The sequence below is a fragment of the Gobius niger genome (genome assembly GCF_951799975.1).
Source record: "Gobius niger genome assembly, chromosome: 21".
NCBI classification, from domain to species: Eukaryota; Metazoa; Chordata; class Actinopteri; order Gobiiformes; family Gobiidae; genus Gobius; species Gobius niger.
In genome coordinates, this window is record NC_136872.1 from 14,016,082 (window position 1) to 14,030,305 (window position 14,224).

General features: G+C 43.5%; 1 protein-coding gene across 1 annotated transcript; it reads right to left on the bottom strand.

Annotated features, from left to right (window-relative positions):
• Positions 1-366: 366 nt before the first annotated feature.
• Positions 367-14,100, bottom strand: synpo2a (synaptopodin 2a). The gene is made up of 5 exons (XM_079580315.1): positions 14,079-14,100; positions 12,993-13,152; positions 7,831-7,982; positions 5,955-6,655; positions 367-4,768 (listed from the first exon to the last, which is right to left on the bottom strand). The coding sequence occupies exons 2-5, from the start codon at positions 13,098-13,100 to the stop codon at positions 1,068-1,070; spliced, it is 4,662 nt and encodes a 1,553-aa protein (XP_079436441.1). The 5' UTR covers positions 13,101-13,152; positions 14,079-14,100; the 3' UTR covers positions 367-1,067.
• Between the last annotated feature and the right edge of the window lie 124 nt (positions 14,101-14,224).

A 14,224-nucleotide genomic window follows, 5' to 3' on the forward strand; every position in this document is an offset into this window, starting at 1 on the left:
TCACTTAGTCATTGCGTGGGAATGTGCTATACAAGCACTTAGATCAATTGCTCAACAGAGTATACTTAAGGTAATGAGGTGTTTGTGGCTTCTAATAAACTGTAATTTGTGTGATTGTTGAAAAGCTAAAAGAAAAAAAAAAAACGTAATCCTTGACTACAACTATATATCTATATCTATCTACATACATACACACACATATATATATCTATATATTTTTTTTTGGGGGGGGGGGTTGCGCTGGCATCGGTGAAAACTGTGATGAAAGAGAAAAATGTGTCAAGACATTAAAGAATGGAACAAATAAAAAAGGAAATAAAAGAAAACAAGGGTAAAATAACATTTAATAGCACAGCAGTGAGTCATACAGAAAGTGCAACAATGAGAACACACACAAGGAAAAAGGAGGAACATAAATAAAACGTAGGAAAAATAGCAAGTTTCAACAATTTCAAATGTAGTGAAGAGACAGAGCAGCACGAGTAGGCAGTAGATATGAGAGAAAGAGATGGTTTCATTCAGTGGCCAAAGTTGAAATTCAAGCCTGTGGACCTCAGGGCTCCCTCTCAAGGCACTTTATAAATAGTTACCAACATGATGCAACAGCTGGTATAGGTCTAAAAATAAAGCGAACCCACAAAAGTGAGTAAAAAACACCTTGAGACAAAAACAGTCTCTATTTAAATGCATAAATCTTTCAGAGTGGGTTTGTCGTCTCACAATTTCTAAAGGTAAAGTTACAGAAACTAGAAAAACATAACTGTCCATATCACCTGGATATAACTTTTCTTAGATGACTATTTCAGTCACATATAAGGCACTATCAATGCTTCAATAGACGTTCTTTTGTTGCCATCATCCAAATATCTGGGACAGGGCGTCCCTGCATTAGTGTTCACACATTCTTTACCATCTAAAAATGGGTGCATTATTTGTGCCACTTTGAATATTAAAAATATACATACTATGAGCAATTACTCTGCAGTTTCATTCATTTTCATTGTGCTCAAACTTTGAATACTTCTACAAGTTCTGTGCACTGGCATCAATGAGAATTTACACCTGAATCACTCTTCATTGCCCCCTGATGGCTTCCACACCTGAGCTGAGCTCTTTTTAGCTGTAAATTTAGGTTTAGGAGCCGTTGCGGGGTTTGCAGCTGATGCTGACTCGGGTCTGGCTGCTATGGGATAGCTGGGAGCTGTACTGGGAGCTGCACTAGGAGCCTGATATTGCATAGAAGAGGGAGCCATGTAAGGGGGGCTGTGCGCAGGAGGGTAAGGGGCCTGAGGGGCCTGCTGGTAGGGAGAAACAGGGGACTGCTGGGTCTGGCCTGGATAAGCAGGTGGAGGTGGCTGCTGATAAGGCTGATTGTACACCTGCTGGTATGGACCTGGGGGTTGCTGGTAACCATAGTGATACATGTTGGGTGGGGGTTGCTGGTAATGGCCCTCGTGCATCATGGCCTGAGCCATCGGGTGCATTGGCATCCCATAGGCTTGGGGAGGGTATGGGGTACCCATTTGTCCTGCCTGCTGCATTGCCATTTGCTCATATGTGAGCTGTGGCTGGTTTTCTACAGGTGGGATAGGGTTAGGGTTGGGAGGAGGACATTCTGGCTTTGGAGCAGGGGGCTTAGCCTCCTCTGCTGGCCCAAAGATAAACAGAGAGGAACTAAGCTGATATGGCTGATGCTTCATTACGTCTATGACATTAAGAGGTTTGGGGGGAGGAGGGGCTGGTTTATCTTTATCCTTTTTCTTAGATTTACTAGAGCTACTAGAGTTAGCTGGCTGTTTGGAAGCTGCAGGAGGATACAGAGGAGACTGAATAGGATTGTAGGCTCGAGGTGGTGGGGCACGTACATTAGGAGAATATTTCCATTCGGTGGGTAAAGACGTAGCAGGTGATGTTGAACGGCTTGCCTTGTTTGCCTCTACAGTCTCTGAGTCCACAATGTACTTCTCCATTCGCGACTGTCTCTTGGCAAACATGTCCGCTCCTTTCCCTTTGACAGCGAGCATCTCGTAGGCAGGACCTGCAGAAGTTGGTAGAATGGTGGCCATGGGGTTCACAGGTGAAGAGTTATCCTGTGCTCTCTGCCCAAAAGTGAAGGAGGAGATTCTCTGTGGAGGAGGAGGAGGGGGAGAGGACCTGGTCTGTGGAGCTTGCCATGGCTTTGGAGAAGGGCGAGTGTTGACCAGTGATGTGCTCACAGGGGTGGGCTGTGAGGGCTGTGCATAGGAGCTCGGAGGCTGTGTCTGAGCAGACCAGTTATTTACTGGGGGTGGTGGAGAGCTCTTCACAGATGACTGCTGCCAGTTGTTGGCTGGCTGCTGAGGTTGCTGAGGGGCCTGCGGAGGTGCTTGTTGGACCCATGGAGGTTGTTGTTGCGGTTGGTGTTGCTCTGGACCCCAGGCGTTCAAAGGCTGGTGGCTCTGCTCTGGTGGCTGCTGAGCCCATGGCTGTTGGGGCTGAGGCTGAGGAGGCACGGGGGCCCAGGGGTTTAAACTGGCCTGAGGCTGCGGAGGAGAGGCTTGGGCCGGCTGCATCCAAGGAGGCTGTGTCTGAGGCTGCGCAGGGCTCCAGCCTGGCTGTGGTTGCTGCTGCTGAGCAGTGATCCAAGGAGGCTGTGACTGACCGGAGGCTTGTGGCCAACCCTGAGGAGGAGCCTGAGGTTGCTGGGCCCACGGAGGCTGGGTTTCTGGGGCAGGCTGTGCCCAGGGAGGCTGCACCTGTGCTTTCTGCTGGGGCTGCTGTACCCACGGGGGCTGAGGCTGAGAGTCTCTGCTCTGTTGCTGCTGTGGCCATGGAGCCTGGAGCTGCATCTGCTCTTGAGGCTGGGCCCAGGCTGGCTGCATGCTAGGCTGCTCCTGAGCCCAAGAAGGCTGCGCCGGGGGCTGTGAGGATGGCTGCTCTGGAGGCTGAGCCCACGGCGGTTGGGCTTGTGCTTGTGCAGGTATCTGGTCTGGAGCTGGAGCCCAGGACTGCTGCATCTGAGGGGTCCAGGAGTTTGTCTGGGGCTGTGGCGGCAGTTGCACAGGAGCGGGCTGACGGGTCACCCATGGGGGCTGTGGTGGAGACTTACTTTGAAGAGGCTCCTGGGGTGGGGTGGTGGCCTGGTGCCAGGAGTTAGCAGATGGCTGTGGGAGTGGCTGAGTTGGAGGCCAGGAGGCAGGAGAAGGTTCGGGCTGGTGTACGGAGTTCATCTGAATATTGTCCTCTGGAGCTGGAGCTTGAGTAGCCTGTTGCTGTGGCTCGACAGTAGGCACACTCCACGTGTGCTGCTCCTCTGCTATAGAGCTGGGAGGCAGCTCCTGTGGAACGGAGGGGGCTGGGGGCTCAGGGGCAGGTGCTGGCTCCACTTCAGCAGCAGGAGTAGTATCAGCAAGGGGGGCTGCAGCAGGTGTTATCAGGCTATTTTCAGCACACTGAGGCATGTCCGGGTTGGCCACTTCCATCTGCACAGCCCAAGGAGGAGCGTTGGGGTTGATCATTGGCTTCGGAGCCACTGGTGGAGGAATCTTATGTTTAAATCTTGGAGACTGAAGAAAATTACAAGCTTCAGCCCCCAGGCTGAGATAGTCCTCTTCAGTCCCGGACTCATAACCCAGTTTCTTATCACTTCTGTTTAGGAGGTTCAGGAGCACTGGGTTAGGCGAAACTTTGGGTGCATCCTTAAAGCTGAACATAGGCTTTCCACCAGTTCTTCTTCTTGTGTCCAGCAGAACGCCAGTTTTGATGGCAGGCGTTGATATCCGCTCATCGCGAGAAGCTATTTGCTCTCCTTGGTTCTCCTGGTTGTCCCCGTTTGAATATGCTGCAGGCGTCATCTCTTGTGCTGAAAATGGTTTTGCTGTACGGTTACTTAGAGAGCTCTGCATCTCAGTAGTTTGTTGTTGTAATGTTCCGTTTATGTTTGCAGTATACTGCTGGTACTGCTGTTGCTCGTGATGGTACTCCTTCTGCTGGTACATCTGCTGCTGTTGCTGCTGCTGCTGCTGCTGCTGCTGCTCGTACTGCTGCTGGTACTGCTGCTGTTGGTAGTTCTGTTGTTGTTGATAGTTTTGTTGTTGTTGGTAGTTTTGTTGTTGTTGATAATTTTGTTGTTGTTGAATGGCTTGTTGTTGGTAGTGTTGCTGCTGCTGCTGTTGCTCGTAGTACTGTTGCCCTTGATACTGCTGATACTGCTGCTGACTTTGCTGATGTATGTTGACATCCATATATCCACGTCCTTCCATTGCAGACTGCATGTAAGACTGCTCCTCCATCTTCGTCTTCTGCACCTCCAGTACTCCATCCACTGGTATCCCCTGTCGCCGAAGCTCGTCATGTTCGGCTGAAATCTCATCCATCCTCAGGCGCCTTTGAGCAAACATTAATGCGCCTTTCCCTGAAGTATCGCACTCCATTTTGATTTGATTTTTCAGGTTGCGTTCAATCTCAAGAAGGCCCTTATCGAAGTTTATACTTATCACGCCTGTGCTACTGTTAGCATTGGTTAGCTCAATATCTTTGGATGGCACAATAGTCAGTTCAACAGTGTGGGTGTCTTCGTCGTCCTCTTCCTCGTCACTTCTGTCTTCCTCTCCTGTTCCGTAGCTTACTAGTGTATATTTCTTGGCCCTCTGCCGGTGTTTCTTGAACATCAACACCCCCTTGTTGTTGGGGTTGGGTGGGGCAGCCTTGAGAAGCAGGGCAATACGTTTACATTTGGACTTTGCCTCTTTTACCTGCTTCTCGGACAGGCTCTCACTGCGCCTGAGCCCTGCAGAAGAAACACAAAGGAGAAAGTTAATATTACTCAATTAAATAAATAATAATAAAATATAAAGGAGGGAAGGAGGAACAAAATAAATAAAGTTGTTTTGTTTTGAAAGTTTATCAGTAACCCTCGCAATGCTAACACCACACTGAATGGCAGTATCCATTTGTTTTATATTAAACAACAAGATAAATTTTGATATTATACAAAAGTATTTACTGTTGCTGTGTGATAGATAGTATATCACCAGTATACACACACAGGCTCTATCATTCACTTTCAAAATTGTAATAAAACCCATTGACCCATGTCTAATATTAATTTGCAGAGACAGCGCCTGATTTCAAATTAGACCTTCACCTCAATAAACCAGTCAGTGCACATTGTGAGAGCCACGGCCTTAAAGATAGAGCGAATGCACAAGCCCTGTTGCCTCTAAAGCGTGCCGTCTGCCTAAAATCTTTGAAAATGTAAAAACATAGCATTTCAAATATCACGAGCGCACACGTTGTTATATCAATATTGAAAAAAAAATCTTAGCTCTGTTCCAACAAGACTAACCTGAAGGTGGGAGCAGCAGCAGGAGTGAGCATTGGGCTGTCTTTTTTAGCCCGGTTTAAGCAGCAGTGTGAGGGTTTCAGGTGACAGGGGCACATACACATGCTGGTGTCTGTCAAAGAGCCGCGTCTGCGCCATCGTCAGCGTGCCCCGGTGTATTTATGTCCCCAACACACTTCACCCAAATACCCTTAGATCTACACTCGGCCATGTTCACCCCCAAAACTTTTTTTATTTTTTATTATTTGATATTCAATTAATTATTTGAATATAGTGTTTCCCATAGATCTCTGAACTGTGACTATGGCAGAAGAAAAAAAATGATATGTTCTATACAGAAAATTAGACCACTGGGGGCCACCGTAACGTCCTCTGTTAATCAGAAACACTGTCATCTATTTTCCATGTTGCTGTGCAAAATAGACTGATGCCACTAGTAGTGTTTCAAATACAAATAGCCGGATGTATCTCCTTGCATTTCAAGTCCTCTTGCAACTATTTTGAGGGCTACATTTTAAGTTCAGAATGGTGTTGACAATTACAATTTACAGCTCACACCTCATCCAACATGCAAGCCCCCATTTCAAAACACATCACTGAATCTCTATAGCGATAGCGGTGCGGTACTTACTGGCATGCCTCGCTCTGTGCTTGTGTGGCTGGTCCGGATCTTCCTCGGATTCCCCAGAGTCTAGATCCTTGGCTGTTTCTTCTTCAGTGGCAAATGTCACTGTAAAGGACTTGGGCACTTCCTGACATGTTCCTTCTTCTTCGCCTTCACAGCTGATCTTGGGGCCACCCACCCCACTCCTCGCACCCCTCCCCTCTCCCTGCAGAATAACCTCCACCTGCCCCGGGATGGAAGAAGAGCTGAGCACCACGCCGTGATGGCTAAGTGGTTCACGAGTGCTCTGTTGTGGACCGGCATCAGCATCCCCAGCGGGTTCTTCATTTGTCAATCTAGTCTCCGTATCACATGTATTCCCAATAGAAGCGATGCCAGTGTTATCAAATGTAGACTTTTCCAATGAAACTTGGAGCTCAACCACATTCCCCGGAGAGAAAGACATCAAAACGTCTTCTGTTGTGGATTCGGGGCATGTTTCGTAGGGCAAGTGTAACTTTGTGCTGAGAAGTCGAGCTCCCCTATGGATTTCCCCGTCACTGTCCATCCCCCCACAGGACGCTTCATCCAGGGACTCCGAGATGTAAAGTTCCCTGGGGCTCGGGGGTCGGTGTTTGGGAGAGAGGATATGCAATGTGGTGCTCTCCACAGCATCACCACAAGGAGCCTCCTCTGGGTCATCGTCATCTGATGGAACGCTGTTGCATCTATGGGAAATGCAGGACGGGAAAAGTTAAAAGGGGAAGTTGAGTGGAAGATCACTTGTTTGTAGCTTGTTCTAATATTTTAATTATATTAGAAGACGTTGCTCTAGGTAAGATAAGATAAGAGATAAGATAATCCTTTATTGATCTCACAAAGGAGAAATTCACTTGTTACAGTCGGCATTCAAGAAGATCACTCAGAGTTAATAAAGTGCAGCTGATACAGAGATTATTGCACATGTTACTTTACAGTCTTATTGTACAGTCTGACAGCAGTGTAATAAATATTGTAGCTGTAAAAAAGGTAACGGTAGCCACAGCAACAGCAAAGGATGATTAGGAGCACTAAAAGTAGCTACAAGTTGTTTAGTTGTCAACTGAATAGTGTAATAAATAGTGTATTGAAAACATTACACAACAAGGAGCAATATGACAGGAGCCAAGCAGTGCCCACTGGGTAACAGTGGGGCAGCTGCATGGCAATGGTACACATAAATCTCCAATACCTTGGAGTGAGCTGACTGGAAGGTCAAACATGGCTGACAGCATTAACTCACTAGTACACACAGCAAATTGATGTACACACAGGCTTTGTCTATTAGAGTGAATAAGACGGCCATGTCATAAAACAATAAGCTATCTAAATGCTAATATCGTGCAAGGAGTATAACTACAAGAGAAACACTATCTGTTTTACATGACCAAATCCCTAAAGCAAAACGGAACAGAACAAATACACAATCATTGGATTATATCTACTTTACAATTGTGTGAACACACATAAGACATTTTCAGGACTGCAAACTCATGCATGATGAAAACAACAACAGCCTGCGGACCAGCAAAATAAACACATTTAGTGATAAAACACAGAGAGTCAGTGAAACATAACATACACGTCATACTATCGTCTACAGTAGACAGGCTTGACTGATTAGCACAAATTGAAGTAGGGGGGTTTGGTAGCCGTCCCAGACCTAGGGCTTCTGGTTTATTTAAGACAGACTTAAATGATTGTGACTTAACACATAGCTGGGCTTTATTCAGCCTAAAGTAACAGAATCTGACTTAATTAAGCCAGGCTAAATCAACTAACTCTTAACTTGGCCAGACTTAAGGCATTTATCCTGTGTTTTTGTGCATCATAATATTTGTATAGTTTAATTGGTGCCTAATACCTCTTGAGTAGAAGCTGTAGACAGTCTGTCGAAGTGTCTATAAGCGAACAGGCCTGCTCCAGTGTGAGATCTGCGCACGGCTCTCCGTTGATGGACACCACATGGTCACTCTCCTGCACCCCAGACAGGAAAGCGGTGCCGGCTTCTTCTACCTGCAGACGAGAAGACATCATTATGGTAAATCACAGCTGCATATTACCGATGTGGTCCAGTTCTCAGCAGGCCAATCTGTGGGAGCACAGTTTAGCACAGGACGAAGGGCTTCATTTGCCCCTGATTGCTTCCCATGGCCCATAAAACGGTTGATAAATAGAAGCATTTAAGATTCAACAGCAATGGGTTTCAGTCACACAACGGTACTTTGAGGACTTAAGACCATTCAAAAGACAGCGCTTAGTTTTTCAACTGTTTGCTTAAGTTTCTTGTAGCAGTTTCTAGTAGATTGATGTTATTTTATTGATTTATTTATTATTCTTGAGACCCATTGATACTGATGAGACGATGATGAAAGAAAACTATTATTTGGAAAGGTTTTTACATAAACCGGATAAAATCATGTCATGAATGGATCTATCGCTTCTATGTAATACAACAATGTGGTCACTAGATGGCATTGCACACACATGTAGGCTTCACTCTTGATCGCTTAGGGGGGGCATGTAAGAAAATTCCATGAAATCACATACACACAATAATGTGATAGAACGCTAATACTGAGGAAATTACTGTATATCGATAAGGAGTGCTGAAGGAGCTATACATTTAATCCACAGCCTTGTCAGGCAGGTAAATCTAACAGTCACATCACAGAGCTTTAACACAGAGGTGAATAAACAGTTTTTTATGAGTGATTTTACAGAGCGAGTACTTGCATATAAAAGCCACTGGAGTGTATACATGAGTTATATGAGGGAGCTAACAGGCCGTATAAGGCAGCCTTTGTGCTTGCCTTTGGGACTCACACCTCACTTAGGGTAGAAGAGTTTGCCTGACAAGCCACAGCAACTAATGCTGCTCCAAAAAAGGAGGGGAACACAAGGAAGCCTCCAAGGAGACAAGCAACATACAAAAGATACACACACTCCCAAGCTTGCCATTAAAAGCACAAAACATTATTTAATTTTTTTTGAAAGCATAGTTTTTTTTTTTAAATCAAAGGACAAGCAGATAGGAGTTTGTGGTGTAGTATATAAAAAATTGCTTTGTAGCAGTGATACTTCTACCACTACAACTAAATCGCCAACTACCGTATTATCCGGACTATAAGTCAGACTTTTTTTCATTGTTTGGCTGGGGGTGCGACTTATATGTCAAAATATATAATTCCAAATGTTTGTTATTTTCACACTGACAGCCACTAGAGGGCGCTCTAGGCTTGTGCGCCAGAATCTGCTACTCCTGTACCACTAAAGATTAAGATTAAGTTGCCTTGTGTACAAAATGTGCGGTATGAATAAAGCTGCCATGCCTAAAATCTAGTAGCCACAGCTAGAGGAAGGGGTTCGCAAATGTGATGCCAGGAGAGGCTTGTAAACGGTGCAGTTACGCCTCCATGCCCAGGTAGCTGCCAAGGCTGGTGCGACTTACACTCCGGAGCGACTTATAGTCCGGAAAATACGATACTTCTACTCCAGCTACTTCTACTACAGCTCGTGCCAAAACTTCTACTACCACTTGCACAACTCCATCATTTCGGGCTAAAACTAAACTGTCATTGTTGAAACTCAACACTTTTCTAACTTGTTGAGGAAGTCAAAAGTTACAGCAGTCCAAGTCCAATAGGCAACAGTTTCCATCCTGCGGTGTTGTGATTATGTTACCATTATCATTTTAATGGGTTTGAGCACGAGAGAAAATCACAGGAAAAGTGAAGCCGCATAATGCTGCGCTCCTGGCGGTTCCTGCTCCCGAAACAGCTTTAAGTCATTAAGTTTTTACATTTCACACAAACATCTCCCAGCTGCCGCACAGGTAGCACTCACTTCCAGCAGAACCTACAGTTCCTACACAAAGTTTAGGATTTTTCATATTGTCTACGGTAGGCCATGTCACAGTGGTCTTGATGTAAATAATCAAAATGGATTGAAATCGTATTTTGGCCAATCTGAAATGCCGTCATGGGGCTTTTTAATTGTCAAATCTACAGGCAGTTCTGTGGCAGTAGCATTAACCAAATCAAAAGTGAATTAAGCTATTTTTTGCTCGGTAACTCTGTTGTGTATTAAAATAATAATAATAATAATAATAAATAATTATAATAATTATAACAACAACAACAACAATAATAATAATAATAATAATAATAATAATAATAATAATAATAACAAAAAGAAGAAAAAATAAAAGAAGAAAAAAAACTGAAATAAAAAATAAATAAATAAATAAAAAATATATTAAAAAATAACATTCAAATACAAATTTTAAAAACTTTAATTAAAATAAATACATTTTGGAAAGTTGACATCAAGCAATATGCGGGGGACAAAAAGCAAATATATAGTAGCAAGTGCAAGAGCAGTAATTAGCAGTAATTAGCAGTAGTGATCATAGTACTGATAGTTGAATCACTGGCAGTTCAAGTAAGCTGAAAATATTTGTGCTTGAGGTAGTAGTAATCACAACAGTACTAATAGAATACAGTAGTTAGACTCAAAACAGGAACTTTTGTGTATTAGTTTAAATGACTTTCATAAAACGATATGTGCATGCAGATGTACTAACTGAGTAAGATCTGCACGTTTTGCCTAGTGTAATTCAACAGCATCGGCAATGCCCTTTAGTAAATCCCATTGCAAATCATGCAGAGACCTGTCATCACCTCTTTGACCCCAAGTTCAGAGGAAATGTTCCATACAGCACAAACAGATGTTGAGATTAGAATTTATGCAGTTCATTTAGGCCTTCACGCGCACACACACAACACTGACATTCAGGAACACGGTGATTCACCACTCTAATATCCAAACAAACGGCCGCGCTCAGAACGGGCTAATCCAAAACAGAGATGTAGAGGAAACACAAGCGTCTCAGCTCATCACTCTGACTGTGTACCATAGTCACTGTACATTTACTGCAGTCATTATCAGAGAAGTACTATTACCACCCAGGGAAATAGAAATGATTAACCTCTGATAATAAGTGAATAACTCGGAGAAACAGATGTTTACTTCCAAAAATCAGGTACATTATTAAAGTGTACTGTAACTCTAAAGACAGTTTTATGTATATTTAATGTTTGCCGGTTCAAATAATCCAGATAATCAACGCATTATGTTTGGATGAAGCACGTTTGGCTCATGGAAAGACCTAATGCATTTTGGCACTCCACATTCCACGATGACAAACTAATTAGCGAGGTCCTAATGTTCCACGTTCAGCTTGATGGGATCGGAGTTATTTCTCTTTGCTTTGTTGCCGCTAATTCGTAATCTTTAAAAAAAAAAAAAAAAAAAAAGGTTAAGACGTGTGCTTGCGCTCTTCTCTTGCAGCCAGCTTTAAAAATAAAGTGACCTCACCAACTTTGTATCGGAGCCAAGACTCCAAATTAGAAGAAAAATACAGTGTCCTTATATGGAGAGAACCTTTTACAAATGGATTCCCCCCGCACTCCTACGCAGCGATGTCTGTCAGGCACTCGACAAGAGTTTTCTCACAACACAAAACACGGTCTCGGCTGTGATCTGTGCAAACTTCGAAACCACATTTGGAGAAAGCAACAGAGGCTGAAAGAGTGCACAGCATTAGTAAAAGAACTCAACAATACTATAACTTTTGTTTTGAGTTTTTAACTCAATAACATACTTAACATCTTTCAATCAAATCTTAGCTTCAATAGTACTATCCTTCAACCACAACCCCACTACTGCTTTAATCATACATCATTTGTACTACTACGACCGACAGCTACTACTACTGCTATTACTACAGCCACTATTTCTACCCCTTTTAGTACCATATCAAATCAAACTTATACAGCCCACTTAAAGACTTCAGTAGCATGGAGAAAAATACTGTGTCTCTGGACAAATCTGACCACAGCAAGCCCAATCCATCATGTTTTTTTGAGTTTGAGTGTGTTCTGTCTCTGAAAAGTATGCCTCAAAGAAAAGAAATCATGCAAACTAAAAATAGCCCCCTATTCACCAAAGACATCTTATTGTCATTAAGGTGATCCATTGTTGCTATTAGCCGCACTAAAGCGCTCCTCTAGGAAAGCTTTGATGTGCGAGGAATGCGGTTTAAGAAAAATATTTACATGTTCTCCGGTACGTGGACGACAGAGAGATCTTGGGAGATCCTCCTCGGTATCTGCGAAAGCTAAACTAAACTTTTCGCTGTTCCACCTGGATTCGATTAATAGCAAAATGGGTCGTGTTCATGCCGCAAGGCACTGTCACAGACGGTAATCACGAATAATGAAACTTTTTTTAATGTAACGCATGACACAATTTCCAGCAAAGTTAATGCTGTTGATATACAGTGCCTTAACCTTTGGCCATGACCATAAAACAAGCCTATCGAAATGCAAAATAATAGGTAAATCGCACATGCACCGTGTAGGCAATAAGGTTCCACAATCAATATCAGAATCTGTTTTGCATACCTCCTTCATCCTTTAACTATGATGTCATTCCGAAAGCAGAAAAACTCATTTGCATCCATATACAGTGATAAGGTGCATGCATACCCATCACTCTTGAACTCTCACTCATCTGTCTGCACAACGTACTGCTTCATTTACTAAAGTCTTTTTGAGTGATAACAGATCGCAAGCCCGCAGCTTCACACTCGGTCCTGGCCTTGACCATATAAGGATCCTGAGGAATCTAGCACCAAAAAAATGCAGCCAAAGCATGCAAAAATGCCTGAAGAAGAGAAGAAGTCTTCATCACACTTTGCTGTTATGAAAGTACAGGCAAAAATAAACAGTGTTGGGAAATATTTTTTGGGAACTAAGGAGTGGAAAAACACTTGATAGAATGAAGTGGGCTCTTTTACAGAATATAGCATAGTCAGTATAATCAGCTTTCTAGTCCAGCTGAATGCGAAAATAAACAATATTGACTTAGGACTTGTGGCGAGGAGGAAAAACGTAGGTATTAAGTTGGTTGATAATGCTGTTTAGAAGCAAATATACAGACAGGTTTATACTTAAAAGTTACCTGGGAGACCACCAAGGGTCTGTAGGTGTCCCCCTCTCCCTGTGCCACAGTGAACCCCCAGGGCGCACCCCCACGCAGAGTAACGCAGATGTAGTCCCCGATGCCCATGCCTGCTCCGGTCGCGGCTCCTCAGGCAGACCTCCACGGGGCGACCATAAACCTGTGAGCCAGAACAGCAGCACTTTACAAAACCCACCAGCACCGCACATGAACCAATATAATCCCCATCATCTGAGCTCTCAACAGGCCAGCCCGCTGATGGAACGTCACTGCACATGGACACACCCCCAGGCGCTGCATGCAACTGGTGGGCTACCCTACCCTGGTCACGTATGGGTCATGTCCATGTCTCTCATCAAGAGGCGGGCGGTTCTCTGAGTTTTATTATTACACAAGTGCATTTTTAGTAGTGCAGTTTTACATACACAGTGATAAAACATCTACCTGAGCAGTATTACATTATCATTTTTTGAGGAAAAATACTAAGATATGCTTTCCACATTGAATAAACCTATCACTTACACAAGCTTTAGGACGACATATGAAGATTAATTAAGCATTTTTTGGGGAGGGGGAAATATCAGAATTTGTTATGTTTATGTTTTGCCGGTCCTATTCTGAGTATTTTCAAGTACTTTTCTTTACTTTTACTTGAACAGCTACTTGGCTTTTAACTTGAATACAATTACTTTAAAGTATCAGTTTCCTTGAGTAAATATTTAATCAAATGTTTACTCTACACTGTTCACATCCACTTGAATAAAAGAGTCCCCAAAATTAGCTATGGATAGGTTCTTCTTTCATGGCTAAAATTAGAAAAAACAAACACACCTACAAAAATCCTGTGAAAATGATTTTGTGAATAATATCTTGCAAGCTAGGCTATCTCCTTTTATTTTGGTGAACATGTTAGCAGGCTGTATAAGTATAACTGATGTGCAATAAAGTAGCATACCATACATGACAAATTCTAAAGTGCATCATTTGTGCAAACACAGATATGTGTAAATACACAGACAAATACACTGAAATTCAGCGTGGAAGCATCCAATGAGATGCAAACGCATGCTTTTACAAGACACGCACCGTTCCCATCCTCTGTGCTGACGTGTAGGGCATGCGTACAAACGACCCTCTGTCAGCTTTAGGAAAAAGAGCTATGTAGCCAGTGGTTACATAGTAATTCCTTCAAAATAAAACCTACAATTTTGATAACAAGCCGTATATTGAGG

Coding starts and splice junctions, on each gene's coding strand:
- synpo2a (XM_079580315.1), bottom strand. CDS start 13,100: ATGGGCATCGGGGACTACATCTGCGTTACTCTGCGTGGGGGTGCGCCC. Junction 6,656..7,830: donor CTACAGCTTCTACTCAAGAG/GTATTAGGCACC, acceptor CATTTCCCATAG/ATGCAACAGCGTTCCATCAG. Junction 4,769..5,954: donor GCACAGAGCGAGGCATGCCA/GTAAGTACCGCA, acceptor TTTCTTCTGCAG/GGCTCAGGCGCAGTGAGAGC.